The sequence below is a fragment of the Phacochoerus africanus genome, chromosome 14 (assembly GCF_016906955.1).
Source record: "Phacochoerus africanus isolate WHEZ1 chromosome 14, ROS_Pafr_v1, whole genome shotgun sequence".
In the NCBI taxonomy this organism is placed as follows: domain Eukaryota; kingdom Metazoa; phylum Chordata; class Mammalia; order Artiodactyla; family Suidae; genus Phacochoerus; species Phacochoerus africanus.
The window spans coordinates 48,360,793-48,388,737 of record NC_062557.1 but is presented as its reverse complement, the minus strand read 5'-3'; the positions used below and the strand labels follow the sequence as shown (position 1 = coordinate 48,388,737).

Here is a 27,945-nt window from a genome sequence, read left to right as displayed (position 1 = left end):
CGGTGACTCCGTCCTTCCCGCAGCGGCAGCGGCGCGCAGGGCACTTGGGTTAGTGGCGCGGCGGGCGGCGCGGACAGCCAAGCCGGACGCCCGCTCCCGGCGCCATGGTCATCAAAACGGACGAGTTGCCGGCGGCCGCCCCGGCCGACAGCGCCCGGGAGCCCAGCTCGCAGGCCGGTGGCAAGGGGCGGCCAGGCGCGGCTGGTGAGCAGGGCTGGGGCCAGGGGGCAGCTGGGCGGGAGGCTGGACTGGGCCGAGCTGGCGGGTGGGTCCGGCGTTGCGCGGGGACCGCCGCCTTCCTTCCGCGCCTGGCCGGGTTGCATCTCGCCGGGCCCTGCACCAGGTGCCCCTGCCCTGAAGGTCACCTTCACTGTCGCCCCCGGCTGCGGCCCGGGCTTCGCACGTGGGGTCCCGGGGAGAACAGCGGCGGCGAGCATACGCGCGACTCACCGCGGGGACACGTGCGCGCACACGCGGTTTCGGGGTGCGCCGCCGAGGCAGGCGGACCAACTCGGCGGCCCCACCCCCTCCGCGCCTGGGCATGGGGAACTCTCCCCGCTGGGGTCACTTGACAACTTGCTCCGTCAGGCACCCACTTCGCGTCAGGATCGCAAACATTCCCTGGGCACAAGACTGCAGCTTTGCCAGTTAGAGTCAGCTTGGGAGTTCTCAGGCTTGGTCTCTGGGAAGAGCGCGAGTTGGGGTGTGTGTTTAGTAAGGGAGCTTCTGTGATTCGTTGTCAGACGAAACAAGGCGTTAAGCCCAGATCTGCAGGCTCTGATCGCGGTCCTGTTAGGAGTCTGCCTAGTAGGAAGATGGGGGCCGGGGCGCGGGGGCGGGGGCTCTGCCTGTGTGTGGGGGCAAAGCCAAACTCCTTGGCAGGAGGTGGTGTTTGTGCCAGAACTTGATCATTAACTCACCTTATTGCGAAAAGTGGGTCAGCCCAGAGTTGCTGTTTTTAAGGCAAAGGTCAGCAGCGTGGAGTTGAGCTCCCTGCTTTCCACCATGGGGGGTATGTGGCATTGGCTTTGGGAGTGGCTGCAGCTTTTCTCGGGTGGGGCCTGCCTCTTCGTTTCTCCTGAGGCTCCTCTCTTCTCTCTATTCCTTCCATCACATCTCTGGTTCCAGCCTTGAGACTGGAAGCCCCTTCCCAGCCCCTGGGTTGTCGTCTCCAAATCCTCCTCAGAGCCCCAGGGCTGGGTTGTGTCCCTCTCTGCCCTGGGTGACAGTGTGGGAGTGCAGAAATACCCCTGCCTCCGACTCCCTGTATCTCTCCTCAAAAGGGGCTTGTCGTCTTCATGTCCCTTCCCGGCTTGGGTGAGTCAGGACAGTGTTAGGGGGGCTCTAAGACCCTGTAGCTGATCACAGCCAGGTTACTGGTGGTGGGGGATAGGTCCTGTGGCAGCTTTGCTGATTGCCTAGAGAAGGCCAAGGTTTTGGGCAGAATGACAAATGTGGATGACTCCAGCCTGCCAGGCTTCACCCAGATGAGGCTCTGAATCAGTGGTGCAGGCTAGATAAGAGGCTGATTTCCCCTCTAGCAAAGAGGCTGGAAGAGATGAAGCGACTTGCCCAAGGTCACACAGCAATTTAGCATTTGGATTTCCAGCTCACAGCCAGACTGCCAAGGCTGCCCCGGCCTGTCTCACAGGGAGCTGGGCGAGGCATGTTGGCTGGGATCATATACCGAGAACATAACGGCTAAAGAAGGGGGCAGAGGGTGTTGGAGGATTTCTCTGAGGGGCTCTGTCTGGGGCAGTGTGGGTTAGGAGGGGATACAGCTGTTCATTTTGGGGAAACTGGCAGCATACTAACTAGCAGGTGGAGCATTGGCTCCCTAAGTCTCTGGGAACCTAGTACAGAGGTAGGACTTGCATCAGAGCCCACAGACTATGTTAAAAGGAGGAGGGGACTTAATGGAGATCCCCAGAGGCCCTCAGCCCGGCTTCTTGACCTCAGAACCTAGCTCCGGACGATCTCTAGTCCCTCGGAGGAGGTGATCAAGGCTTTTGGTGGGGGAGACATAGGGTCAGTTACTTTTTTGGGGATAAAGCTGCATTTAGGGGTTAAGAGAACGGGCAGGTTTTTCAAGTTCATGGTGGTGTGTTGAGTTCCTTCTGCCTAGGGTCAGGCTCCTTGGAGTTGAGGCCCAGAGCAGCGGGGGAGAGGGCCGGCAGACTGGAGGGGAGCTTGCGTGCTTCGGGGAGCTCCTGGACAGGGCCCCCAGAGCTCTCCTGGAAAGGTCTGAGCAGAGCAGCTCAGGGAACACTGGACCCTCCCCAAACCCTGCAGACCTGCTTCTGGCCCCTGGTGGGGATGGGAAGGAGGCAGACAGCTGCATTCTGGGGGTCTTCTTTAGGATGCCTCCTCCCCTCTGCCCCCTTTTCCCTTGAAGCCCCGGGTTTCTGAGCTGGGGGGATATGCCTTCTGAGGCTTTACTTCCTGCTGGAGCCTCACCTGCTGAGGTTTTGTAGGGGCGGGGCCTGGCCCTGGCACAGTCTACTGAGTGAGGCATGCCAGGCTGGGGAACGTGCAAGGCACCTGGGCTGCCTGTGTTTCCTCTCTGACTCCTTTCTGCTGCCTGTGGGGTCCCTTTGCTCCCAGGATGAGACAGGGCTCTTCATTCTGGTCTGTCCAGTGAAGACTGGAAGGTGGGGCATATGCCATGCTGTTTGGGTGACCCCTTCCTTGTTCTGTGGAGGTTCTCCTTTCCCTCTTCCTGAAGCCCACCTCCTCAGGGATGCCCCCTGGGGTAAGAGAAGGGGTGCCAGCCCAGGAGTGTAGAGGCTTGGGGGTGTAGAGGAAGGGGGGGCTGTCTACCTGGTGGGTGCTGCAGCCTGGGGAGTGGCACTCAGAGCCCTGCGCTTGGGCAACTGATGAATGTGTTTTTTTCTTGATCTGGCTTGGCTGCCTTTTGCCTCTGTGACCTTGGGCAGCTTGCTTACTAACTTTCTGGAGCCTCAGTTTCCTCAAGTGAGAGGGTCTCTTCAAGCTGACGGAGGGGTCTGCTGTGGGCTCAGCCTAGATGAACGTTGGCTTTGTGGTAACCAGGATGCCGGTGGTTATAGCAGCTACTCTGGGGGTCATTGCCAGGCAGATCTGCCCCACTGCCAGGCAGATCTGCCCCACCCTCGCCTCCAGAGGGTGGGAGTGTGTTTGGGGAGCCCAGTGGGAGAAGAGGGGCTCTGGGCCTTGGTACCACTGCTGAGTGTGCGCAGGCTAGAACCTGTGCTTGGGGGCTGCAGGGGGTTGAGAGCCTGCTGGGTGCCAGCCCTTCAGGGCTGCTGGGACGGGGCTGGACAGGAGGTGGGGCCGCCTAGAGGAAGCCTGGCTCCCCGCCCCTGCCCTGGTTAGTATGGATGCCGGAGCAGTTCTGCCTGGGCCCTGGCAACAAGTCAGAGGCCCTGGGAAGGCGCCCTGGCGAGGCTGGGCATGTTTCTTCTCCACAGCCGCACGCACGGCCTTTGGCCTCTTGCTGCCAGCTCTGTTTCCCCAGGGGAGAGACTTGGTTTTCTCTTGGCAGCGCAGGGGCTGCTGGGAAGGGGAGCCAGAGCCTGCCAGCTTCTTGGTGGAGCAGGAGGCCTGAGGCACGGGTGCAGTTGTCCTCTGGGAGTCAGGGGACCCATCCCCCCTCCCACCAGAACTAGTGCCTCTCAGGAAGGGGAGGGCTGCCAGGTCACCTGCAGGGGGCAGCACGAGCCAGAGGCCCCCGACCAGCCACTGGACCCAGTAGGCGGGCAGGGTGCTCGGTGCAGCTGGTGGACCGGGGGTAGCCACTTCATGGCCTGGGCCTGGGTCTGCGCCAGCTGTTGCCGGCAGCTGGCTGAAGCGGTCCTGCCCACCCCTAGTGAGGTTGGGGCTGAGGAAAGGACCCCCTTGCTGGGACCTGTCCCCTCAATCCTGAGGGGCCCAGGTACCCCAAACGATGAGTCCTCCTGCCCCCCTAGCAGCTTCACCAGCAGTGACCCCCTTTTGGAGGCATGCAGGAAGGTGGGCCCGAGCACTGGTGGCACCTCCACCTGGGGTCCTGGAGCCACCGAAGCTTCCTGGCCGGCGACCGTCCTTCTGGCCGACCTTGAGCAGGATGCAAGGCAGGGGGAGTGTGCCCTTCCCAGGGCCGCCCCAGCAGGCCTGGCCCCACTGAAACCCGAAGCCAGCTGGATCTCCAGCTCTGGGCCGACCAGCTGCATGGGGGCAAGGGTAGAGACAGAGGCTGGAACGAGGGACACAGGCAGTGCTGGGCCTGAGCCGGAGACCTGGCCGCTTCGCTGCCATGGAGGTCCCATGACTTCAGAACCCAGGAGAGGGCAGCCACCGACCACACCAGGTGGGCTGTTGGGGGAGTGAGCCAGGTGGCTGGCCTCTTGAGGGGGGACCTTCACAATCCTTTGGAGGAGAGAGGAGGGGCAGAGCGGGCTGCCCTAGGGGAGTGGAGGCCCCCTATGTTCCTTCGAAATCTGATAGAGGATTGGGTACCCTGGGGCAGGAATCTGGTGCCGAGGTGCCTTCTGGGCAGGCTTTCTGGGCTAGGGACGGGGGGAGGGGGAGCTTGCGCCACTGGTCCCCTCCTCTCTGTCCCTGCCCAGACTCAGGGAGGCCAGGGCACCTGTCCAGGTCCAGGTCTCTGACTTCCCACTTGTGGCCTCTCATACCTGAAAGCTGCTATTCCATATTGGGTGGAGGCCCCCTGCTGCTGGGTCTCCACACCTCCACAGGGGTCCCCAGTTGGCAAAGCCTTGCTCAGGGACTCAGGGATGCAGCTGGGGGGAGACCGCCTCATTGTCTGCCACTCCCTTGGGTGCATATTGAAAGCTCACCATCCACCACCCTACTCCCCCGCTCCTGTCCCTGTCTGCTTCGTCATATAATTGCCCAACTTCTCCCTTTGGGGCCAGCTGCTCATTTCCCAGGGGCTTGTGGTTGCCCAGCCTGGCCTGTGGGCTCACTGGAAGGAAAGGTCCTTGTGTGTTCTTGGAGGTTTAACTTCAGGTTTGGAGAGGTGCTGGGGGGTGGGGTGACGACCGTCATTGTAGGTCCACAGCTGGCAGGAGTGAGGGCAGCGCATCCTCTAGGTAGGGGGCTCTCCCATAGGAAATCATGACTCTTGACCTTGGGCAAGGCTCTAAACTTCTTTGGTCCTCAGATGTCCTCATGTGGGGGAAGGAGGAGGGGACTATATCTGAGCTCCCGGCAGTTCTATTTATCACTAAGTTGAGGGGACACGGGGAAGAGAGAGTGGCTTCTCCCCACCCTTGTGGCATGCACTTTTGTGCCAGGCTTATCTGGACTTATCCCCTTTCCTGAGGCCCCTGCTCTGTGTTTCTGGTGGATCTGGGTAGAGCCCACACACCTCTGGGGAGATGCGCCCCATCCCCACTCCTTGCAGCTGGATAGGGAAGAGGAGGTGGGGTCTGTAGGGGCTGGGCTGGGATTCTGACCAGAGCTGGGTGAGCTGACCTGTCTGGAGCTCCCAGATAAGCATGAGGCTAGTTTCGCTGCCAGGTGGATCCTGGCTGGAAAGGCCTCGTGGGCTAAGTAGGCATCTAAGCAGGCCTGTGTTTTGCTGGTGGGGATATCCTCTGCTCCCCAGGGCCAGGAGCTCCTTTGTTTCCCTTCGTGCCTGGGGAGAAATGGAAGGTTTTGACACCTGCTCATTCTCTCTCCCCACAGCATGTGAGTCAGGTGCTGTTCACAGGGCTTTTACAGTGACTAACTCATTAATTCAGTGCCTTTCTATTGAGTGCGGAGAAGACCGGAGGAGAGAGATGGGAGCTGCTGGTGTGAGCAGCCACCCCGAGGGCAGCAGAACACATGCTCTGGGACCGTGGGGAGGTGGTGATTCTGCTCTTAGGGTCATTGGTCAAGCTTCCAAGTAGAAGACTTACTTCACTGAGGCCATGACGGATGAGTAGGAGTCTGCCTGATGGAATGGTATCTGCGGGCAGCATAAACAAAAGCGCAGGCAGAAGGGAAGGTGTGTGCCCTGTTTTCAGGCTTCTGAGTAATTTGGTGTGGCTGCGCCTTGATGGGGAGGACTGGCAGGAGCTGAGATGGACTTCAGGCTGGTGCCTGAGAGTGTTGACCTAAGACGTTCAGATCTTGTGAGCTGTGGGGAGTATTAGATGCTTCTGAGTGAGACTCTTTTTTTTTTTTTTTTGGACCACACCCTCGGCACATGGAAGTTTCCAGGTCAGAGATCAAACCAAGCCACAGCAGCGACCCCAGCTGCAGCAACGACAACACTGGATCCTTAACCCACTGCGCCATAAGAGAACTTTTTTTTAAAAATATTTATTTGATTCTATGGATTTTCATTTAATCATACTAACCATTAATTTTGCAGACTTACCATTCATTGAAACATTTTGTCTTTGTACTATGGTCACAGTAACAACTTGAAAAGCACTTTATTTAGGAAACAAGTTATCTATAGGTACCAGAGTTTCGTTTGTAGAAGCACAACCTTTGTCTTTAGATCACCTTTAGCTACTCATTTAAGGAAATAGTCATACCATGAAAATTACTTACAGACTGTGAATATAAAACACGAGCAATTGATGAAGTTGCTCTAAGTATTTGTTCCCTACAGTTTCAGTGCTATTTTTTTCTCAAAAAGCTCCTGATACTTTTTTTTCTAAATCGTACTCTGATAAACACTAGTTCTACAGTTGTGTCATAAAATACAGGCTTATTTTAAATACCTAAAAAGTATAGACTTTATAAGGAGAAAATTATATCACACATAATCATTCAAGGACAGCTAGTGAAATCTTTTGCGTCTTTTAGTCTTTCTATGGGTATAGATAGAAATGTACATAAACAGTTGGGACGTTAGTGCATATTCTGATTTTTTTTTTTTAATTGAAGCGTACTTGATTTACAGTGTTGTGTCAGTTTCAGGTGTACAGCAAGTGGTGATCTTGAAATAGGGGAAATGGCCTGCAGCAGGGCTGTGGCTGCAGAGGCTGGTCCCGTGACCAGTTTTGAGATTAGGTTGGGAGAGCAGATAGGGGTGGGGGGGGCACTCGCATAGCAGGGGCCCCTTTGTGGAGGAAGATAAATTCCATGCTGACAGGATGAGGCTTTGGTGAGGCCTAAGGGATGGCTGCATGTTGAAAAGCTGGTGAGGCCTGGATGGGTCCCGCGTGCTGGGAGGTGGGTGGTCATTTGAAGCCATGGGCAAGGGTGAGATGAAAATGATGAGAGGCTGGGGCCCAGGGACACCCACAGTTGGCCCCCTGGGAGAAGGTGTAGCTGGAGAGGGAGGAACATGAGTATTGACATCCAGGAGTTCCCTTGTGGCTACAGCTCGGGTTGCTGCTGTGGCAGGGGCTTCGTTCCTGGCCTGGGAACTTTTTTTTTGGCCCTTTTAGGGCCGCACCTGAGGCATATGGAAGTTCCCAGGCAAGGGATCAAATCGGAGCTACAGCTGCCAGCCTGCACCACAGCCACAGCAACGCCAGATCTGAGCCTTGTCTTCGACCTACACCATAGCTCATGGCAACACCGGATCCTTAACCCACTGAGCAAGGCCAGGGATTGAACCTGCGTCCTCGTGGATGCTAGTTCAATGGGAATTCCCTTAGCCTGGGAACTTCTGCATGATGCAGGTGTGATTCCCCGCCCCCGCCGCCCCCCAAGAAAAAAAGTATCAGTCTCCATCAGGGAAGAGGAGGAAGTGAGCAGGGTTTGGGGAGGGGGCATGTTGCTACCAAGAAGCCAAAGCAGACCCTTGGGTTTGGCTCTCAGGGTAGTGTTTGGTGACTCGGGAGAGTGGTCTGGGTGGTGTGCCCAGATAAATGCCAGATTGGTGGGCTGAGGAGCAAATGGGAAGTGAGAGCTAGGTGTAGAGGGGAGTAGGCAGTGGCCAGCAAGGGGAAGTTGTGTGCCCAGGGTGCAGTGGGACCAGAGTCTGGGGCAGGGCTGCATCTCTGGAGGACACAGGGATGGGAGGCAGGCCCACCTCATCAACGAGGCCGGCCTGACTCAGCTCTTCTTGTCCCCCCAGAGCTGCCATCAGTCATGCTATTGAACGGGGACTGCCCTGAGGGCCTGAAGAAGGAAGCGGGGGCCCCCGAACCACCCCGGGAAAATGGATTGGACGAGGCTGAGCCAGGAGAGGAGACCACTGGACAAGAAGTCATTGTCATTCAGGACACAGGCTTTTCTGTGAAGATCCTGGCTCCTGGGATTGAGCCCTTCTCCCTCCAGGTGAGATGGTGGAGGGGTTCCGCGGATCAGGGCCTTAGCCTGTTAGGACGAGGCTGGAAAGCCAAGCTTTGTCCGTGCTCTGTCTGGCCCTCCCTGTGTTGCAGGCAGGAAACGGAGGGTCCTATGCCTTCCAAGGTCACTCAGCTGGTTTGGCGGATGTGGGAGTCCAGGTCCAGGCCATTGTCCCATGGCTGGCGGTGGATCCCAGCTGGGACTGCCAGCCCTGTTTGGGGAGCTCTAGGTAGGGACTGGGTGTAGTTGGGATCCCGGGGCTCCCCAGCCTTCTGTTCTGTGCCCTTGGGTAAGTCGCCTCGCTGGCTGTGGTTTTGCTGTCTGCCTTAGAGGAGAGGGTTATAGGGCAGTCTTCAAGAGCAGAGCCAACCCAGAGGTCTTGCAAAATAGTAACTGCCTGGGGAGGCGAGACCCCTTTTGTCTTCTGGACCCACAGGTTTGAGCCTTAGAGCACACCTTCTGAAAGGAGGAAGGCATTTATCCTGGGGACCTTGGCGTTGGGCAAGGGAGGAGGCAGGGTTGCTGTTTTCTTTCCCTTATTCTTATCCCTCCTGCTGCTCTGTTCAGGGCTTGCTCTTGGTCTGCAAGAATAGTCTAGGCCTGCACCCGTGTATATTCCCTGTGCCTGCTTTCTAGCCCACACACAGCTGCAGGTGGGCATGGTTTGTATGGGCAGGACCTAGAATTTAAAATAAAAGCTGAAGTTCCCACCGTGGCTCAGCAGGAACAAACCTGACTAGCATCCATGAAGACACAGGTTTGATCCCTGGCCTTGCTCAGTGAGGTTAAGGATCTGTTGTGATTTTATCAGTCATGCATTGCCGTGAGCTGTGGTGTAGGTTGCAGACGAAGCTCATATCTGACGTGGCTGTGGCTGTGGCATAGGCAGGCAGCTACAGCTCCCATTTGACCCCTCTCCTGGGAACCCCCATATGCCACAAGTACAGCCCTAAAAAGACAAAAAATAAATAAATAAAAGCCAAGGAGGGAGTTTCCATTGTGGCTCAGTAGTAATGAACCCGACTAGTATCCATGAGGATGTGGGTTTGATCCCTGGCCCCACTCAGTTGGTTAAGGATCTGGCGTTGCTGTGAGCTGTGGTGTAGGTCACAGATGCAGCTTGAATCCAGCGTTGCTGTGGCTGTGGCATAGGCCAGCAACTGTAGCTCCATTTTGACTCTGGGAATTTATGTGCACCTCAGGTATGGCCCTAAAGAGCAAAAAATAAATAAAAGCCAAGGAGTTCCCTGGTGGACTAGAGGTTAAGGATCTGGCATTGTCACTGCTGTGGCGAGGGTTTTGATCCCTGGCCTGGGAACTTCCACATACCACGGGCATGTCCAAAAAGTAAAATAAGATAAAATAAAAGCAAAAGATGGGGAAACAGTATTTGCGGCATTGATTTCAGGGATCCAGGTACTGGGGAAAAACAGTATGTTTTCACCAGGGTCTTCTCCCTGGCAGGTGTCCCCCCAGGAAATGGTGCAGGAGATCCACCAGGTGCTCATGGACCGAGAAGACACATGTCACCGCACCTGCTTCTCCTTGCACCTGGACGGCAACATGCTGGACCACTTCTCAGAGCTGCGCAGTGTGGAGGGGCTTCAGGAGGGCTCGGTGCTACGCGTGGTGGAAGGTTTGTCTAGAAGTCAGGTGGCCTGAAGGTGAGGGGTGGCACACCAGGAGCCGGGGCCGGGCAGCACTCCCTGCACCCCCTCCCGCTGGTGTCTTGGTATCTGTGTCACAGAGGAGCATATGGTGGCTCAAGGCATATCGAACTTGAGGAGGTGGCACTGGACACAGGTCTGCATCTCAGCTGTCACAAGTGCATCCTCCAGCTTCATGGGTTAAATATCAGAGTCGTGATTTAAAACAAAACAAAACAAACTCAAAAAACCAGTACCAAGCACTTGAGATTAGCCTGTTCAAATTTTATAGGGATAAAAGTTCAATCTGTTAAGGAAACTCAGGTTTCACACCTCTCCAAAAGGGAAGTTAGGCCGGCGTGGAGCCATCCGCTGGTGTTGGTGAGGCTGATTTGTTTGTAAAACAAAAGGTCCTGTGAACTTGGGTCACCTGTGGGGAGGTAGCTCAGCGGTTCCAAGCGTGTCAGCCAAAGAGCAAATGTGGGAAGAGTGTAACTCAGTTGTGCCCAGACTTGCCTGATCACAAGAACCTCCCTCTTCCCCAAAAGCGCCCTCATTACAACTCACAGAACAGGCCCTGCACCGTGGGTTAAAGGATCTGGCATTGCTGCAGCTGTGGCATAGGTCGCAGCTGTGGGTCAGATTCAGTCCCTGGCCCGGGAACTTCCATGTGCCACGGGTGCAGCCATTAAAAAAAAAATGGCACAAAACACATGGTGGGGAGCAGCGTTATAGTTTGGGGTCCTGTAAGTCTGAGGGCTGCCCTGGGTGAGGAACAGGACTGAGTCCACGGGGACCCCGCAGCTCCACTGGCCTGCCCACCCATGACACTCAGACAGAGAGTAGGGGGCTTCTCTGGGCTCCCTGAGGCTTGTGCGTGCACTTCCAGGGAGGGACATTTGCTCTTTGGCAGAAGGTTTTTGGCAAACAAGGATCCCTGCCTAATGCCAGGCAGATGTGTGTTGAAAGCTGAACTCCAGCTTAGGGTTCATTGTGGCATTTGTAGCTGAAAGCCTGAAAAGTGAAAATGAAGACCACCTCAGGGAGGGCCGTGGCTGACTAGTCTTTGGTTGGTGCCCCGGTAATGCCCTGTTCCTCCCTCTCCCGTCAGAGCCATACACGGTGCGAGAGGCCCGAATCCACGTGCGCCACGTTCGAGACCTGCTCAAGAGCCTGGATCCGTCCGATGCCTTCAACGGGGTTGACTGCAACTCCCTGTCCTTCCTGAGCGTCTTTACCGATGGCGACCTGGGAGGTGCCCAAGGCGTTGGGGCCGGAGTCTGGGCAGAGGGGCCGGGAGCACGTTGGCCCGGGGCTGGGGAGGGGGATGAGGGCCGGGCAGACCTTCCCACCTGGAGGAAAGCAGGGCTGGAGGCGCCCAGATCAGGGCCGCTTTCGCCAGGGAGGTGGTTGGCCCATGGGTGGCCCTGTGCTGACCAGCCTTGGGTCCCTCAGACAGCGGGAAGCGGAAGAAGGGCTTGGAGATGGACCCCATCGACTGTACGCCACCTGAGTACATCCTTCCAGGGAGCCGGGAGCGGCCGTTGTGTCCCCTGCAGCCCCAGAACCGTGATTGGAAGGTGGGACTCACGGAGCAGGTCTCTGGTGGGGCAGAGAATCGCCACCCCAGGAGGCCTGGCCCTCTGACGCTTGGCCATTCCTGCAGCCCCTGCAGTGCCTCAAAGTGCTCACCATGAGCGGTTGGAATCCACCCCCGGGGAACCGCAAGATGCACGGGGACCTCATGTACCTGTTTGTGATCACGGCAGAGGACCGGCAAGTCAGCATCACAGCGTCCACTCGGGGCTTTTACCTGAACCAGTGAGTGCCTGTGCAAGCCCGTTCCGGGTCTGGGCAGCTGCTCGGGGCGCCTGTGCCGTGACCACCCTCTCCCCTCAGGTCCACAGCATACCACTTCAACCCCAAGCCTGCCAGCCCCCGCTTCCTCAGCCATTCCCTGGTAGAGCTGCTCAACCAGATCAGCCCGACCTTCAAAAAAAACTTTGCTGCCCTGCAGAAGAAAAGGTAGGGCTTTGGCCTGTCTGTCTCTCGTCTTACATCCTGCAGGGGGTGGATGAACCAGCAATTTTGCATGAAGAAGTTGCGCCCCCAGCACCCTAGAGCCTCCCTTTAGGTAACTGTCAGCCTGCCCAGGACGGCAGGTCTGGGACAGACACCCATTTGCTTCTCCTGGACTCCCTGGGGACAGGGCCTTGGTGGGGAGATGCCAGAGCCAGTGGGGTCTTGGAGAGAGGCCCAGCTGCCCCATCTCCCCTCCACCTGCCACAGGGTCCAGCGCCACCCGTTCGAGAGGATTGCCACCCCGTTCCAGGTGTACAGCTGGACGGCACCCCAGGCGGAGCATGCCATGGATTGCGTGCGAGCAGAGGACGCCTACACCTCCCGGCTGGGCTATGAGGAGCACATTCCTGGACAGGTGCCTGCCCTGGGTTTCTGCCTTCCCTCCCCTGGTGGGGGCCGGGCTGGGTCTGGGCGCCTGTGGGGCTGTCTGTGGGGAGGCAGGAGAAGGGTCTGCTCTGAGCAGGTTATGGGGCTCTGGCTGAGCCAGCGTCTCCCTCCCCATCCCTCTGCAGACCCGGGACTGGAATGAGGAGCTGCAGACGACTCGGGAGCTGCCCCGGAAAAACCTGCCGGAGCGGCTGCTACGAGAAAGAGCCATATTCAAGGTGCTTGCTCGGAAGGCAGGGATGGGCCATCAGGGAACCCTGCAGGGCGTTCTGCTAGCCTTCTCTCCCCTGGCAGCTCCTTTGGCTGGCCTGAGTCCGTGGGCTGAACAGGGGACCAGGGGACTCCCCTCCAGGGTGGGCTGAGTAGCAAAGGCCCCTGCCAGCTTCCCTCCAGCACACCCACGTGGGGCCCTCACCTGGGCACACTGCACTCCTGTGAGGTCAGTGCTTTTCCTGAGACAGAGAAATGAGGGAAACGTAGTGTTCTCAAAAAAAGTTAAGTTTAGGCGTTCTGTCGTGACCCAGTGGAAACGAATCCGACTAGGAACCATGAGGTTGAGGGTTTGATCCCTGGCATCGCTTAGTGGGTTAAGGATCCGGCGTTGCTGTGCCTGTGGCCTAGGCTGGCAGCTATAGCCCTGATCCAACCCCCAGCCCGGGAACCTCCATATGTTGCAGGTGCCGCCCTGTGAAAGCAAAAAAAAAAAAAAAAAAAAGTTTAGGGAGTTCCCGTTGTGGCACAGTGGTTAACAAATCCAACTGGGAACCATGAGGTTGTGGGTTCGATCCCTCGCCTTACTCAGCGGGTTAACGATCCGGCATTGTCGTGAGCTGTGGTGTAGGTCGCAGATGCGGCTCGGATCCTGTGTTGCTGTGGCTGTGGTGTAGGCCAGCGGCTACAGCTCCACTTAGACCTCTAGCCTGGGAACCTCCATATGCCACAGGAGCGGCCCAAGAAATGGCAAAAAGACCAAAAAAAAAAAAAAAGAGTTTAAAATCTTCCATAATTTTATTGCCTAGAGATGATAATGGTGAAAATAAGATCTAAATGGCCCGGCTATTCATTTTGCTAGAGGTGGCCAGGTGTTGTGCGGGTATTATCTCTTGTAATCTTCTGGATACCATACTTTTGTGTCACTGTTTTATGTGTGTGTGTGTGCATAATACAATTATTTTACTGATTTTTATAATCAAGTATTGCCAACTAGCGTGACTTCCACTCACATGTTGTTAAAAACAAAAGCGTATTTCCTTGGTATTTTCAATAATGCACTGTACAATAAAGTTAGAACTTAAAATGCACCCTGATTAATTATGCACATTGGGAATATTTAACAAAGCATAACAGATAATTTGGTTCCTTCCGTGTCACTGTTCTATGATGTTGGATCCTAGACACCCCCCCCCCCACCCCAGGCCTCATGCTCCCTGTTAATCACCACCCTCTGCTCTCTTTCGACACCTTATACGTGTCCAAGCGGGTTTCTCGCTCTTTGACTGTGAGGAAACTGCCTTCTGCTTTGCCCCAGCAGCCCTGGGTGAGCTTGGCCGGGGGGAATGAACCCTGAGGCTCGCTCACTCTCCCGCCCTCGGACCCCCAGGTGCACAGCGACTTCACAGCGGCAGCCACGCGGGGCGCCATGGCGGTCATCGATGGCAACGTGATGGCCATCAACCCCAGCGAGGAGACCAAGATGCAGATGTTCATCTGGAACAACATCTTCTTCAGCCTGGGCTTCGACGTCCGCGACCACTACAAGGACTTCGGCGGGGACGTGGCGGCCTATGTGGCGCCCACCAATGACCTGAACGGCGTGCGCACGTACAACGCCGTGGATGTGGAGGGGCTGTACACGCTGGGCACGGTGGTGGTGGATTACCGCGGCTACCGCGTCACGGCCCAGTCCATCATCCCCGGCATCCTGGAGCGCGATCAGGAGCAGAGCGTCATCTACGGCTCCATTGACTTTGGCAAGACGGTGGTGTCTCACCCGAGGTACCTGGAGCTCTTGGAACGCACGAGCCGGCCCCTCAAGATCCTGAGGCACCGGGTGCTCAACGACCGGGACGAGGAGGTGGAGCTCTGCTCCTCCGTGGAGTGCAAGGGCATCATCGGCAACGACGGGCGCCACTACATCCTCGACCTGCTGCGCACCTTCCCCCCCGACCTCAACTTCCTGCCCGTGCCCGGCGAGGTGCTGCCTGAGGAGTGCACCCGCGCTGGCTTCCCCCGCGCCCACCGCCACAAGCTCTGCTGCCTGCGCCAGGAGCTGGTGGACGCCTTCGTGGAGCACAGGTGGGGAGTGCGGGCGGGTGGCTGCATCCTTCCCGGTGGCCCAGGGGCTGAGCCTTGACGGGAGAGGCTTTGAAAAGTGAAGAGCGTGGCGTTCCCCGGTGGTTCAGGACTCGGGGTTGTCACTGCTGTGGCTTGGGTCACTGCTGGGACTTAGGTTCCATCCCTGGCCTGGGAACTTACTTACGCTTTAAGTGTGGTGGGGAAAAGAAAGTGAGGAGGAGTTAGCTGTGGCCACGGTCTTCTCGGTCTCAGCGCCACCCGCTGTGACTTCTGGCTCCTCCATACAGACAATCAGGAGCTTTGTAGGAATCAAAAACTAGCAAATGGGAGTTCCCATCGTGGCACAGTGGTTAACGAATCCGACTAGGAACCATGAGGTTGTGGGTTCGATCCCTGGCCCCGCCCAGTAGGTTAAGGATCTGGTGTTGCTGTGAGCTATGGTGTGGGTCGCAAACGCGGCTCGGATCCCGCATTGCTGTGGCTCTGGCGTAGGCTGGTGGTTACAGCTCCGATTCAGCCCTTTGCCTGGGAACCTCCATATGCCGCAGGAGCGGCTCAAGAAATGGCAAAAAGACCAAAAAAAACCAAAAAACAAAAAACTAGCAAATGGTCAGACCAGTACCTTTCAACTAGAGTAGTGCTGTTCCCTTAAGGAGCACATGGCAATCAGCTGGGGTGTTTTTGAATCTCCTCATGCCAGGGGCCTGGAGGAAGGGCAGGGGGTGTCCCTGCCACTGTCGTTTAGTGCTCAGGAGTCAACCCATCCACTGTCTACTGCCACAAGAAAAGCTTTCTTTCAAAGTGCCAGTGGGGTTCCTGGCAGTCTTGGAGCCCTGGGCTCTGTGGTGAGCCACTCTCCCCAACACCCAGCTGTGCTCTTGCTGTCTGGGAAGATCTCTGTTTTTGCCGTGACCTGCTGCCCTCTGCTAGAATTGCTGGGATGGCACATGCACACATGCACTGACACTTGCACACTGGGCAGGATGGGGCCCCAGGCCAGCAGGGTGCCCCGCCCAACATCCCTTAACCCCCGCGGGACAGGAGCTGAGGCCTGGCTGTGGTCTCCACAGCCAGCAGGGATCTGCTGGCTGGCAGAGCTGCTTGATAGTCTCCTCTCCCATCCCCGCTCTGCCCCATCCACTGTGCTCTAGGTACCTCCTCTTCATGAAGCTGGCGGCCCTGCAGCTGATGCAGCAGAAGGCCAGCAAGACGGAGAACCCCACATCCCTGGAGAACGGCAGTCCCCCCTCCTCAGAGTCCAAGCCTGAAGACCCTCCAGCACCCGAGGCGGGAAGCAAGGAAGAGGGCAGCAGTGCCAGTGGCCTGGCTAAGGTGAAGGAGCTGGCGGAGACCATCGCTTCGGATGATGGGACAGGTGGGGCTGCTGCGGCTGTAGGGGGAGCCCCAGGCCAGGGGAGGCTCGGGCCACTGCCCCAGCAGTGGGAGAGTGGGGCTGCCTCCCAGCGGGCTATGTCTCCACAGCAGACCCTCGGAGCCGAGAGGTGATCCGCAATGCGTGCAAGGCAGTGGGCTCCATCAGCAGCACGGCCTTCGACGTCCGCTTCAACCCTGACATCTTCTCGCCAGGTAAGTGGACCTCTAGGGCTCCAGTGTTGGTTGGCCTATCTGCCCACCTGCCTGGCTCATGCCTCTGCCCCCCACCCCCCCCACAGGAGTTCGCTTCCCCGAGTCCTGCCAGGAGGAAGTTCGGGACCAGAAGCAGCTGCTGAAAGATGCCGCTGCCTTTCTGCTCTCCTGCCAGATCCCCGGCTTGGTGAGGGCAGGGGCAGGGTGGGAGGCTGCTCAGGGGTGTTATGGGTGCTGGGGCCTCTCTGAAGGATAAGGATCCTTCGCAGGAGTGACTTAGGCCTGTTGACCCCCCGGGGCAGGCAGGGTGGAGTTCTCATCCCCAGAAGGAGGCAGCTGGCACAGAGGGGCCGAGGGAGGCAATGGGTTCTGCTCCGTTCTCTGCCTCGTGGGCTGGCAGCTGGGATCTGGTCCTAAAAGTCCCTATGTGATGGGGTGGCTGACACGGGTGGGGTCATCTTCCCTCCCCACCAGCTTTATACCTAGGCCCTGTGGATGACCGGGTGCTCGCTCCTTACTGAGGCAGCCCTGAGCTCAGGTGCCGTGCTTGTCCCCTGATCTTTGAGCCAAGCCCACAGTGCCAACTGCCCCAGACCCCTGCAAGGCTTGGCACGGCCGCCACGTGAAGCAGTGGTACTTGTTCCTGTGCGATTGCTCCCAGGGGAGCCCGTGCTGCTGCTGCACTGGGCTCTCACCTGTGCAGCTCCCTCAGCCCCGCTTCCCCGCCGGGCGGGCCCAGCAGTACAGGGCTGACGAGGCCTCTGCAAAAGACCGGGGGCAAGGTCTCAAGTCCTTGCTGCTTTCTCTCCTTCCCTCTTCCTGTCTGGGAGCTGGAGTCTTAGGCCCCTTCTTCCCTCAGGGCCTCAGGGCCGCATGAGCTCCCTGAGGAAGAGCCAGGGTGGGAGGAAGCAGGGGGCCGGGGCTGGGGGCCTGACCTGCTGCGGGCCCGCAGGTGAAGGACTGTGCAGACCACGCGGTGCTGCCCATGGATGGGGCCACGCTGGCCGAGGTGATGCGCCAGCGTGGCATCAACATGCGCTACCTGGGCAAGGTGCTGGACCTGGTGCTCCGGAGCCCAGCCCGGGAGCAGCTGGATCACATCTATGTGAGTGGTGCCCAGGGCGGCTCTGAGCTGGTGGGGCTGGGCTGGAGGCCTGGGCTCTGACTCAGATTCCCCTCCCTGATCCCTTGCAGAAAATTGGCATCGGGGAGCTCATCACCCGCTCTGCCAAGCACATCTTCAAGACGTACTTACAGGTACTGCTGCTCCCGCCCTAGCCTGGGTCATGGGGATGTTGGGGGAGCCCAGGGGGTGACATTGATCCAACCTCCCTCACAGGGGGTCGAGCTCTCGGGGCTCTCGGCCGCCATCAGCCACTTCCTAAACTGCTTCCTGAGCTCCTACCCCAACCCTGTGGCTCACCTGCCTGCCGACGAGCTGGTCTCCAAGAAGAGGAACAGGCGGAGGAGAAACCGGCCCCCAGGGGCAGCGGATAACACAGCCTGGGCGGTCATGACTCCCCAGGAGCTTTGGAAGAACATCTGCCAGGAGGCCAAGAACTACTTTGACTTCAACCTCGAGTGGTGCGTGAGCGGGTGCTGGGGTGTTTGGTCCAGCAGGGGAACGGGGTGAGGGGGAAGGGGTGAGCTGTGGAGGACCACTTGTTTGGGGAGTGGGCAGGGGAGCTGGGAGGGGGCTCTGAGTGTGGGTGGAGAGCCCGTGGAGAAGGGGCGGACGGGCACCGAGCTGCTTGGGCCCACCTGCCCCTCCTCCCCAGTGAGACCGTGGACCAGGCCGTGGAGATCTACGGGCTGCAGAAGATCACGCTGCTGCGGGAGATCTCCCTGAAAACCGGAATCCAGGTGGGCCCGATGCAGGGTCCCGCAGGGTCCCCAGGGCCGGGGGGGGACATGTGGGGGGTGGTCTGGCCATTTGTGCCTGGGCTGAGGATGCCTGTGGGTGTTGGGCTGCGTCCCCAGATCCTGCTGAAGGAGTACAGCTTCGACAGCCGTCACAAACCCGCGTTCACGGAGGAGGACGTGCTCAACATCTTCCCCGTGGTCAAACACGTCAACCCGAAGGCCTCGGACGCCTTCCACTTCTTCCAGAGCGGGCAGGCCAAAGTGCAGCAGGGTGCGTGGCAGGTGCTGCCAGGGGGAGGGGAAGGGTCCCCCCTGGGGCTGGCCCTGACCTTCCACCCTCGGGTGCCCTGCAGGCTTCCTGAAGGAGGGCTGTGAGCTCATCAACGAGGCGCTGAACCTGTTTAACAACGTGTACGGAGCCATGCACGTGGAGATCTGCGCCTGCCTGCGCCTCCTCGCCCGCCTCCACTACATCATGGGTGACTACGCCGAGGTGGGCCTTGTGCACCCTCTGGGCTGCCAGCAGAACCTGGCGCTTGGACCTGGCACGGGGGGGTGGTGGTGAGGGAAGGAGCCTGTGTGTTTTCACCTCCTGGGCAGCAGGAAGTAGGAGTCCAGGCCTCGAAACCGGAGCCCCTGTTATCCCAGAGGCCTGGTCTGCTGCCAACCTCCGGAGGAGCAGGTGGAGACTTGGGGCAGTGCCCGTGCCTGTCTGCACCACTGGAGAGCTTGTGTACCGGGGAGAGCTGCCGTGCCCGAGGACAGAGTGGGAGTGATAGCAGGGCCTCCCTGAATTCTGACTAGAATACCCAGTGCCTTGCAAGTGCTGTGCAAAGCTCCTGGGAATCCGTGCTGTTGCCAGTAGCCATCCTGAGGCCTGGTAGTTGGCCCTGGGGCTTCAAGGGGCTGTTTCCTGAGCCAGGGGCACTGTAGGTGCCCCATGCCCCCTCCAGCCATAGGTCTCTTGTTTTCTTTTGTCTGCGTGTGCCTTTTCTTATTATGAATGCTTTTAATTTTAGCATGATTTTAGATTTGTTATGTATGTGTGTATGTGTATAATGTGTACTTTAAAACGTGAAGCAGTCTTGGTGGGGTATAGACTTCCATGGTCACAGCAGCTGAACTTGACCACTTCCCGCTGCCTTTGCACAGAGTAAAACTAGAAATTGCGGTTAAAGGAGTTCCCGCTGTGGCTCAGCGGTAGTGAACCTGACTAGTATCCATGAGGATGTGGGTTTGATCCCTGGCATTGCTCAGTGGGTTAAGGATCTGAAGTTGCCATGAGCTGTGGTGTAGGTTGCCAACATGGCCTGGATGCCGCGTTGCTATGGGTGTAGCCGGCAGCTGTAGTTCCCATTCAACCCCTAGCCTGGGAACTTCCATATGCTGCAGGTGAGGCCCTAGAAAAAAAATTGGTGCCGGAGGAGTTCTGGCCATTGTCTCCTTGGCGGCATGGGTTCAATCCCCAGCCCAGCGGAATGGGTTAAGGATCTGCTGTTGGGGCGGCTGTGGCATAGGTCACAGCTGTGGCTCAGGTTCAATCCCTGGCCCAGGAGCTAACATGCCCCGGGCTGTGACCAGTGCTTGTGGGGCAGGCAGACTCGGGGAGGGGCACTACCACTGGGAATGACAGCCCCCAACTCCTCCAGGCCCTCAGTAACCAACAGAAGGCTGTGCTGATGAGTGAGCGGGTGCTGGGCATCGAGCACCCCAGCACCATCCAGGAATACGTGAGTAACCGCCGGGGGGTAGGGCCTGCCCAGGTGGGTGGGGCCTGGGGGCCGCGGGGCCTGACGCGTCTGCGCCCTGCAGATGCACCTGGCTCTGTACTGCTTCGCCAGCAGCCAGCTGTCCACCGCCCTGAGCCTGCTGTACCGCGCCCGCTACCTCACACTGCTCGTGTTCGGGGAGGACCATCCTGAGATGGCGCTGCTGGACGTGAGTGCTGGGGAGGGGCAGCGGGACTAGGCTCCATCCCAGGGGAGTGGGAGCTGACCAGGGCCCTCCCGACTGCCCCCAGAACAACATCGGGCTGGTGCTGCACGGAGTGATGGAGTATGACCTATCGCTGCGCTTCCTGGAGAATGCGCTGGCCGTCAGCACCAAGTACCACGGGCCCAAGTCCCTCAAGGTGGCCCTCAGGTGAGGCTGTGCTGGGTTGGGGGCAGGGAGGCCCCGGGCCACAGGGTCCCAGGAAGTACTTGCATTGAGGGCGGGCATGGGATCCAGCGCTGTGTCCTCCACCTGACTCCTGAGGAACTTTCTTTCAACTTGCATCTCTTCTCTGCGACTTGCGCCTTCTTCCCGTCGGAGAGATTCCAGAGTGGGGTCTAGAGTAGTCCGCACCCCCCCTCCCATCAGCTCCCCACTCACGTCCCTCCCTCGCCCCCACGCCGTGCCTCCCTACAGCCACCACCTCGTCGCCCGGGTCTATGAGAGCAAAGCGGAGTTCCGCTCAGCGCTGCAGCATGAGAAGGAAGGCTACACCATCTACAAGACACAGGTGGGCGGCGGCGGGCGGGGCTACGGCGGCGGCGGGCGGGGCTACGGCGGCGGCGGGCGGGGCTACGGCGCTGGCGTTCCTTAACCTCTCCCGGCCGTGCAGCTGGGCGAGGACCACGAGAAGACCAAGGAGAGCTCCGAGTACCTCAAGTGCCTGACCCAGCAGGCCGTGGCCCTGCAGCGCACCATGAACGAAATCTACCGCAACGGCTCCAGCGCCAACATCCCGCCCCTCAAGGTAGGCCCCCCCCCGCCCCGCAAACCCCGGCCGGGCCGCCTGCGCCCCAGCCCAGCCTTCTGCTGGTGGTGGCTCACCCTTCCTGCGCCCCTCAGTTCACAGCCCCCAGCATGGCCAGCGTCTTGGAACAGCTGAACGTCATCAACGGCATCCTCTTCATTCCTCTCAGGTGAGGCATCCCGCCCCCCCTGAAAGCTGGCCTTTAGTCTCCTGGGTTTTTTAAACACATCCTGCACTGACATGGCTCAGAACGGAGAAGTTCGGCCGAGGGCTGAGGATGTCTTTGTGAATTCTTTGTGCATAATTGGGCAGACATAGATCTGTAATCTTTGCTTCCCCTTTTTTTTCCTTGGGCGCGAGATTGTAGCGAACCACGCACGTAGGTATTTCGGATTGTTTGGCGTCGGTAGGTAAACAGGGCCTCTGTGCTTTCTCTGGCCCCTGCTGTGTCTGTGGGGATGTGCCTTCATGCCCGGCCCTGAGCGGCCCTGGGCGACGCTCAGAAGCAGTGCTGCCTTCAGGGGGTCCTCAGTCCCAACCCCTGTCCTCCTGTGTGGGGCTTAGCTTCGGTCAGCTCAGCACGAGCGCTTTCACAGTGTACCTGCTGTGTTGCACCCGCACCTGTTTCCTGGGTGTAATTGGCTGTAGGAGCGGCCAGAGTGCAGCAGGTTTGAACTGGGCGTGAAGGCCGAGTGAGAGCCAGGCCTTAACTGGAGGCTGTCAAGTGCGTGGAGTTGTTTTTCAGCACTCTCTGCTTTGGGGAAGGAAGCAAGCACAGAGCCTGATCTTGTCCTAAGTTTAAGCAAAGCCAGTAGGGTGACGGAGGGCCCAGGGCCACTCTGATAACCACCCTTCGCCCCCATCCTTCTGCTCAGCCAAAAAGACTTGGAGAATCTGAAAGCTGAGGTGGCACGGCGGCACCAGCTCCAGGAGGCCATCAAGAACAGGGATAAGGCTGAGGAGCCCATGGCCACTGAGCCAGAGCCAGCAGGGGCCTCAGAGGATGCGGCTTCCCAGCCTCCAGCTGCCAAGGACCCTTCTTCCCCGAGCTTGCAGGGGTAGAAAGGGAGAGACAGACGGACAGTCAGCTGCCCCGTTACCCAGTGATCCAGACTCCAGGAGAAGGGAGCACGCCCTGCACATCGGGAGAGGAAGCAAGTCCCTCTTCCTCCACGTTTCCAACCCCAACCCCACCCTCAGCATCCTCCTGGGACCCTGGCCTGGTGTGCCTGACCCCCCGAAAGATGTTCTTGCACTGGTTCAGTGAATATACGATGCAGAGGTCTAATCAAAGACATGTGAATGGAGTGTATGGGCATCAGTTCCCAGCTGGGGGGCAGGTGCCCCCTGGAGCCCCCCATCCTCAAGCAGGTGTGTGTGAGTGTGTCCATGCCGCGAGTGTCCTGATCCGTCCTTCCCAACTGTACATAGCCCCGAGCCGGTTCTGAGTGGGTGATGCGCAGATGAGATTTCTCAGGTCATTTGTATGTTTGACATTATGGCTGCTGCTTTTGCTGCCACTGCCCCTGGGCCTGACCTGGCTGAAAGTCCAGGTTTGAAGCCAAAAAAGAGGGGAGCTTTCCTGTGTCCTGGGAGAGGGAGCCAGAGCTCTGTGGCAGGGCTGGAGGGTTGAGGTGCACTTTAGTTTGTGGGGGGTGAGAGCCTCAGTGGCTTTATTACTAACTGTGGTTGGGCCTGGCCTGGCTGTGCTTGGGGTGGGGAAAGGGGTGGACTCCCCTGCGCCCAGCCCCAGCCTCTCTGCCCTTGGGCCCCAGCAGGAGGTGCTGCCTCCCTAACTTCCTGCGCCCCAGCTGGGGATAACCTGGGGGAGGGGTATATAGTCTGAATGTATCCTCCCCATTGAACCTCAGCTGCCTGACGCACAGTGGGGCTGGGGGGGGTCTAGGGGAACCAGGGCTGAGTCATGGGTCCTGGGGGAGAAGTTACAGATCCACAGGAGTGACTGTCACTTAACTTGTGGAACCCAGCTCCCTACCTGGTCCTTGTCTACAAGCACCTTCTACAGAGAGGAGCTCTGAGGGTGGCAGGGGGGTGCTGCAGAAGGGGGTGGCCCCCACGGGCCCCGGCTGCCCCTCCACCGCCTGCCTGTGCCGCTTCTCTGTGCCTATTGTTGAGCCCTGATGGGTGGGGGGAGATGGCCACCCTTGGGAGCTGGAGGGAGCTGTCCCCGGGCTGGGGCATCTGCCTGGTGGCTTTGCGGGGAGCTGCTTATGGGTATGGTCTGTCCAAACACCGTGTTTCAAAGGGAGTGGGTGTGAGCTAGCAAGCGAGGCATCCCCACAGCTGATCAAGAACTTTTTCTTGTTTTTAAACCATCACGTCTTCATTTCACATTGGAATAAAGAGAGTTTTTGAAACCTGCTGCCCCAGTCTCCTGTGTGTTGTATGCTAGTCTTGTGAGGGTGCTAGAAGTGCCAGCAATGGTACTAGTAAAAAAGTTTAAAGCGCCAAGTGTGAAATTAGGTCAAATACAAGGTTACCCTTATAACTGTCATGTAAGTGGGAGGAAAGCAGGTGGAGTCACAGGTAGCCGGCTAGGATTTACCGGTCGGCCAGTCACTAGACCCGTGGGACTGGGACTGGCACACAAATGAATGTCACCTGCTGCTGGTCACAGAGAAAAAAGCTGAGATGATACAGAGCTTTGTGTGGTGCCGGCTGCAGTGAGGGGTGCTGCAAGGGGAAGGCCCAGGCCCTGGGCCAATGCTGGCCCTAATAGGCTCTTGAATACCTAACTCTGGCTACCTGCCCGTGGCCCATTGCTCTGCACACTCTGAAGACTTGAAGTGCTAGGATGAAGGGTGTTGGAAGGGTGCCATCCCAGGGTAGTCTTAGAGCTCGGGAGGCCCGTGCAGAGATCTGATGAGCTTGAGGGGCAGGGCCTGTGAGGTGGGAGGGTTGTGGGGAGGAGGCCTGTCCCTTAGTGTATACAGCTGGCAGCTGCTGCCCAGCCTTAGGCCTTTTTGAATACTTAGTTCTTTTGTGTCTGACATGAAAAGAAAAAAAAACTCCAACCCTAATACTTGCTAGTTTTCTTGAGCCAACTGGAAAAAAAGACGGTCCCTGACCTAAAGGTTTTAAGTGCTACCTGGAGATCTCCACCTGTGCCTCGATTGGGTGCTCCCTCCCACCCAGCCCTCATCGTACAGTCTCTCGGTTGTGTCCTGAACAGGCGTGACTTCCTGTAGCCTTTATCCCCATGAATGCCGGTCACGTGTTTCATGGCACTTCTAGAAATGGGGACATCATCTTTTAAAGCTGAGAAGGGATCAAGGTAATTACCACTGATTGTACCAACCAGTTACCTGAGAGGCCCATTTTTCATGGTTGATCCCTTAAGCGTATTAGTGCTGTCAGATATCTTTTGACAACCCAGACGACAAGGGACAGTTGTCTTATAAAGGACACAGGTGTGAAATCCACCCTTTCTCCTCTTAGTTGACAGATTTCAATTGTTTAAAGAAAGTGAACAGTGGTATCCAGGAAGGGTGAGATGAGGAGCAGCACGTGTTAGGCCATGGTCTGTGTGGATGGGCAGCTGTGAAAAGATTGTGTGAGCCACACTCCTGTCTCTTCAAGCCCCCAACCCTGGTCTTTCATGTTCCTCTCTAACTACTGTTCTCCCATGTTTGCATTTCTTTCAACATGCATATTACTTTTACAACTTAAAAAAATATGTGTGGGAGTTCCCGTCGTGGCGCAGTGGTTAACGAATCCGACTAGGAACCATGAGGTTGCGGGTTCGGTCCCTGCCCTTGCTCAGTGGGTTAACGATCCGGCGTTGCCGTGAGCTGTGCTGTAGGTTGCAGACGCGGCTCGGATCCCACGTTGCTGTGGCTCTGGCGTAGGCCAGTGGCTACAGCTCCGATTCAACCCCTAGCCTGGGAACCTCCATATGCTGCGGGACCGGCCCAAGAAATAGCAAAAAAAAAAAAAATATATATATATATATATATATATATATATATATATATATATGTGTGTGTGTGTGTAAAAGAACTGTTATTGCCAGCTTTCAGGTTGTATCATCTGTCTCCTCTCCAAACTGGCATTGTCCCTTTTTTTAATTTAAAAAAATCTTTGAGGTATAGTTGATTTAGTGTTGTATTAATTTCAGGTGGACAGCAAAGTGATTCAGTTAGTATGTATGTGTGTGTATGTATTTTTTCATGTTTTCCATTATGGTTTATTACAGGGTATATAGTTCCCTGTGCTACATACCTTGTTGTTTATCTCTTTTAGATTTAGTAGTTTGTATCTGCTAATCCCAAACTCCCAGTTTATCCCTTCCCCACCCCCTTTCCCCTTTGGTAACCATAAATTTGTCTCCTGTCTGTGAGTTGGTTTTTGTTTTGTAAAATAAGTTCATTTGTATCATGTTTTAGATTCCACATATGATATCAGTCTTTGGTTTCGTATGATAATCTCTAGGTCAATCCATGTTGCTGCAAATAGTGTTACTCATTCTTTTGATGGCTAAGTAGTAGTACCTCGTATGTATTTTCTACATCTTTATCCAGTCTTTATCCATTCATCTGTCGGTGGACATTTCGGTTGTTTCCATGTCGTGGCTGTTATAAATGGTGCTGCTATGAATATTGGAACATTGGGGTGTGTGTATCTTTGAACTATGGCTTTCTCTGAATATATGCCCAGGAGTGGGATTGCTAGATCTTATGGCAACTCTATTTTTAGTTTTTAAGGAACCGCAATACATTTTCCATAGTGGCTACACCAGTTTACATTCCCATCAACAGCGTTGGGAAGGTTCCCTTTTCTCTATCTACACTTTCTCCAGAACTGATTATTTGTAGACTTTTTAATGATGGCCATCCTGATTGGTGTGAGGTGTTACCTCATTGCAGTTTTAATTTGCATTTGTTGAGCATCTTTTCATTTTCTCGTTGGATAAATGTCTATGTAGTTTTCCTGCCCATTTTTTGATTGGGTTCTTTATTTTGTTATTATGAGCTGTTTGTGTATTTTGGAAGTTAAGTCCTTGTTGGTCACATCATTTACATTGTTAAATATGAATATCGAGAGAACTGTTACAACTTCATTGAGGAATTCCTGTATATCTTGAAGTTGAGAACAAGGTATTCTGATGGGCCCAAGTATTTCTTTGTCCTGACTACACTAGCAATCAAACAAGGCATGCATGGTCAGGATACCTTACAAAGGACAGGTGGCCCTTTTCAAATGCAAACAAAATAACCCCATTAAAGAGGCAAATCTATTGATTAAAAAAAAAACAAACCCTCAGACACTAAAGATACAGACTACTCAGGACATAATTATACTGAAGAATAGTCATTTCATAGCAAGTGATTGTGGAGCCTTCCTAAGTTGCAAATGTGGGCAATATAATTCTTAACCCTTTCCTAGCCTCTATCCCATTTCCAATGGCCACGCCACAGTAGAGTTGGCAGTGCAGTATAACGCGGTGAGGGGCTCAGCGATGGGATGAGGTCTTTTCCTGCAAAACTAAAGGTAGGTTAATCTGTACTAATATCAACCAGCAGGGAGTATATGTGAGGTGAAGATGTGTTGAGAATAAAGGGAAGTGTTGGCAGCTGACAGGCATTCGCATGTCAGGGTTCTTGTGTGTCAGCAGTGGAGAATCATTAGTCTACACGCAAGACAAGTTTCAGCAAAGACTACTAACAGGACACCCAGGATCCAGCACCATTTCTCCACCAAGTCTTCCACACTCCTGTCCTGCCTCATACTACATACACCAGGGACAGAGGCAGCCGTGTCTTGGAAGGAAGCTTGGTGTCTGTGATGTAGTAGTGAGTTAGTTACTCAGGTTTTGAACAGCTGCCTGCACTTTGAGAAAAGTGGGGAAAAAAAAGTCTTGTAAGGAAATGGAAAAGCTGCAACATACAGGAAGCTTCAAGCTCCTTACTGGGGTGCTCTTGGCTCAGCTTCCCATTTCGGGGCAGGGTGGAGAAGCTCCTCTCCTAAGAGGCAGGATGACAACTGGGTTGTAAAAGCCACATAATTCTTGTCCTTTATATGTGAAAAATGCTGGAGACTTCATTGGTGCCCTAAAGACACTATGGATGCTAGCTGGACAGCAGTCGCGGGATCAAAGGCAGGACATCGCCACCATGGGTAAAGTTCAAAGAAAGCCAAGAGGCCTCTGGAGCAAGGGTGCAGATTCCTTGGTACATTTCAATCCAACTTTAAAACAGTACTAAGAATCTTGAAGAATCCAAGACCACTAGGCAGATCAAAAGGCTCATTCATCAAGAGAACAAAGGAGACAGGGTCCTGTCTCCCTGGGGCCCTGACCACCACATAAGGGTCAAACCTTTGAAAGGGGGACCTGAACAGGTCATTCCTGACCTCAGCTGTAGTCACTGCCGAAAAGGACGGCTGGAGAGGAAGGTGGGGGGCCATAACAAACAGTCTTGGCACTGCCTGACCCAGTAGGTACAGCAAGAGACCCTGCAGCCACACTGTGGGCTCCCTGTGCAAATAGGGTGAGAGCAGCAGAAAGCAGTGCTGGCACTGCCCTAGACAAAGGCTTTCCATCCAGCCCCTGCTGCCCTGCCAGCAGTTTGCATCTTAACTCTCCCTCTGACTGGTGCTGAATACAACTTTGCTTCCTAGGCAACTCAATTGAAGAGATTTTAAATCTTGCATAAAAAGACCAAAAAAAAAAATCACATCTAGTTTTATAGGCATTTAATAGTTTACCAATTGGTACAATAAGATTTTTTAATATGCAGAAAACATGAATAAATCTTGTTTTACACAGTCTGAGAGCAACAAATCTTACTGTAAAACACAAGAGCAATATTATATACATTCCTTTACTGATTTTTTAAAATTGTGTCAATATCTTCAGTTAACTCTTACAATCTGGGGAACTGTTTTCTCCAATCACCACCTCTGTGACGTTCATTATGAAATCAACGCTCGCCTTCATGTCAGTGTCAGGATCAACTTCGAACTCGAAGATTATGTTTGTTTCTACCATCTTCAGAGTGAGCTTGAGGGATGCCTGAAGGGTAGGCAGGACAAGAAAGCAGCTACTTACATGATACAGTGGAAAGATAAAAAGGCCAGTTCAGTCCAGTCGTGACTTGTAAA

At 56.0% G+C, this 27,945-nt stretch overlaps 1 protein-coding gene across 4 annotated transcripts; it reads left to right on the top strand.

The window, feature by feature from the left end:
- On the top strand, positions 1-23,206 carry CLUH (clustered mitochondria homolog). 4 transcript variants are annotated; one of them, XM_047757289.1, is made up of 26 exons: positions 1-204; positions 8,009-8,211; positions 9,688-9,859; positions 10,981-11,124; positions 11,325-11,449; positions 11,536-11,690; positions 11,769-11,894; positions 12,159-12,306; positions 12,464-12,556; positions 13,939-14,633; positions 15,785-16,008; positions 16,119-16,220; positions 16,307-16,407; positions 17,173-17,325; positions 17,415-17,477; positions 17,560-17,804; positions 17,999-18,083; positions 18,201-18,354; positions 18,437-18,576; positions 19,733-19,813; positions 19,896-20,021; positions 20,104-20,225; positions 20,493-20,586; positions 20,689-20,823; positions 20,919-20,992; positions 21,699-23,206. In XM_047757289.1, exons 1-26 carry the CDS (start codon positions 105-107, stop codon positions 21,883-21,885), a joined length of 4,047 nt encoding a protein of 1,348 aa, XP_047613245.1. In that variant the 5' UTR covers positions 1-104; the 3' UTR covers positions 21,886-23,206. The 4 variants fall into 4 exon arrangements, with proteins under 4 accessions (XP_047613245.1, XP_047613244.1, XP_047613243.1 ...); XM_047757288.1 differs by having other exon boundaries at positions 18-204; positions 16,116-16,220; XM_047757287.1 differs by lacking the exon at positions 1-204 and adding an exon at positions 4,236-4,327.
- Positions 23,207-27,945: the final 4,739 nt, after the last annotated feature.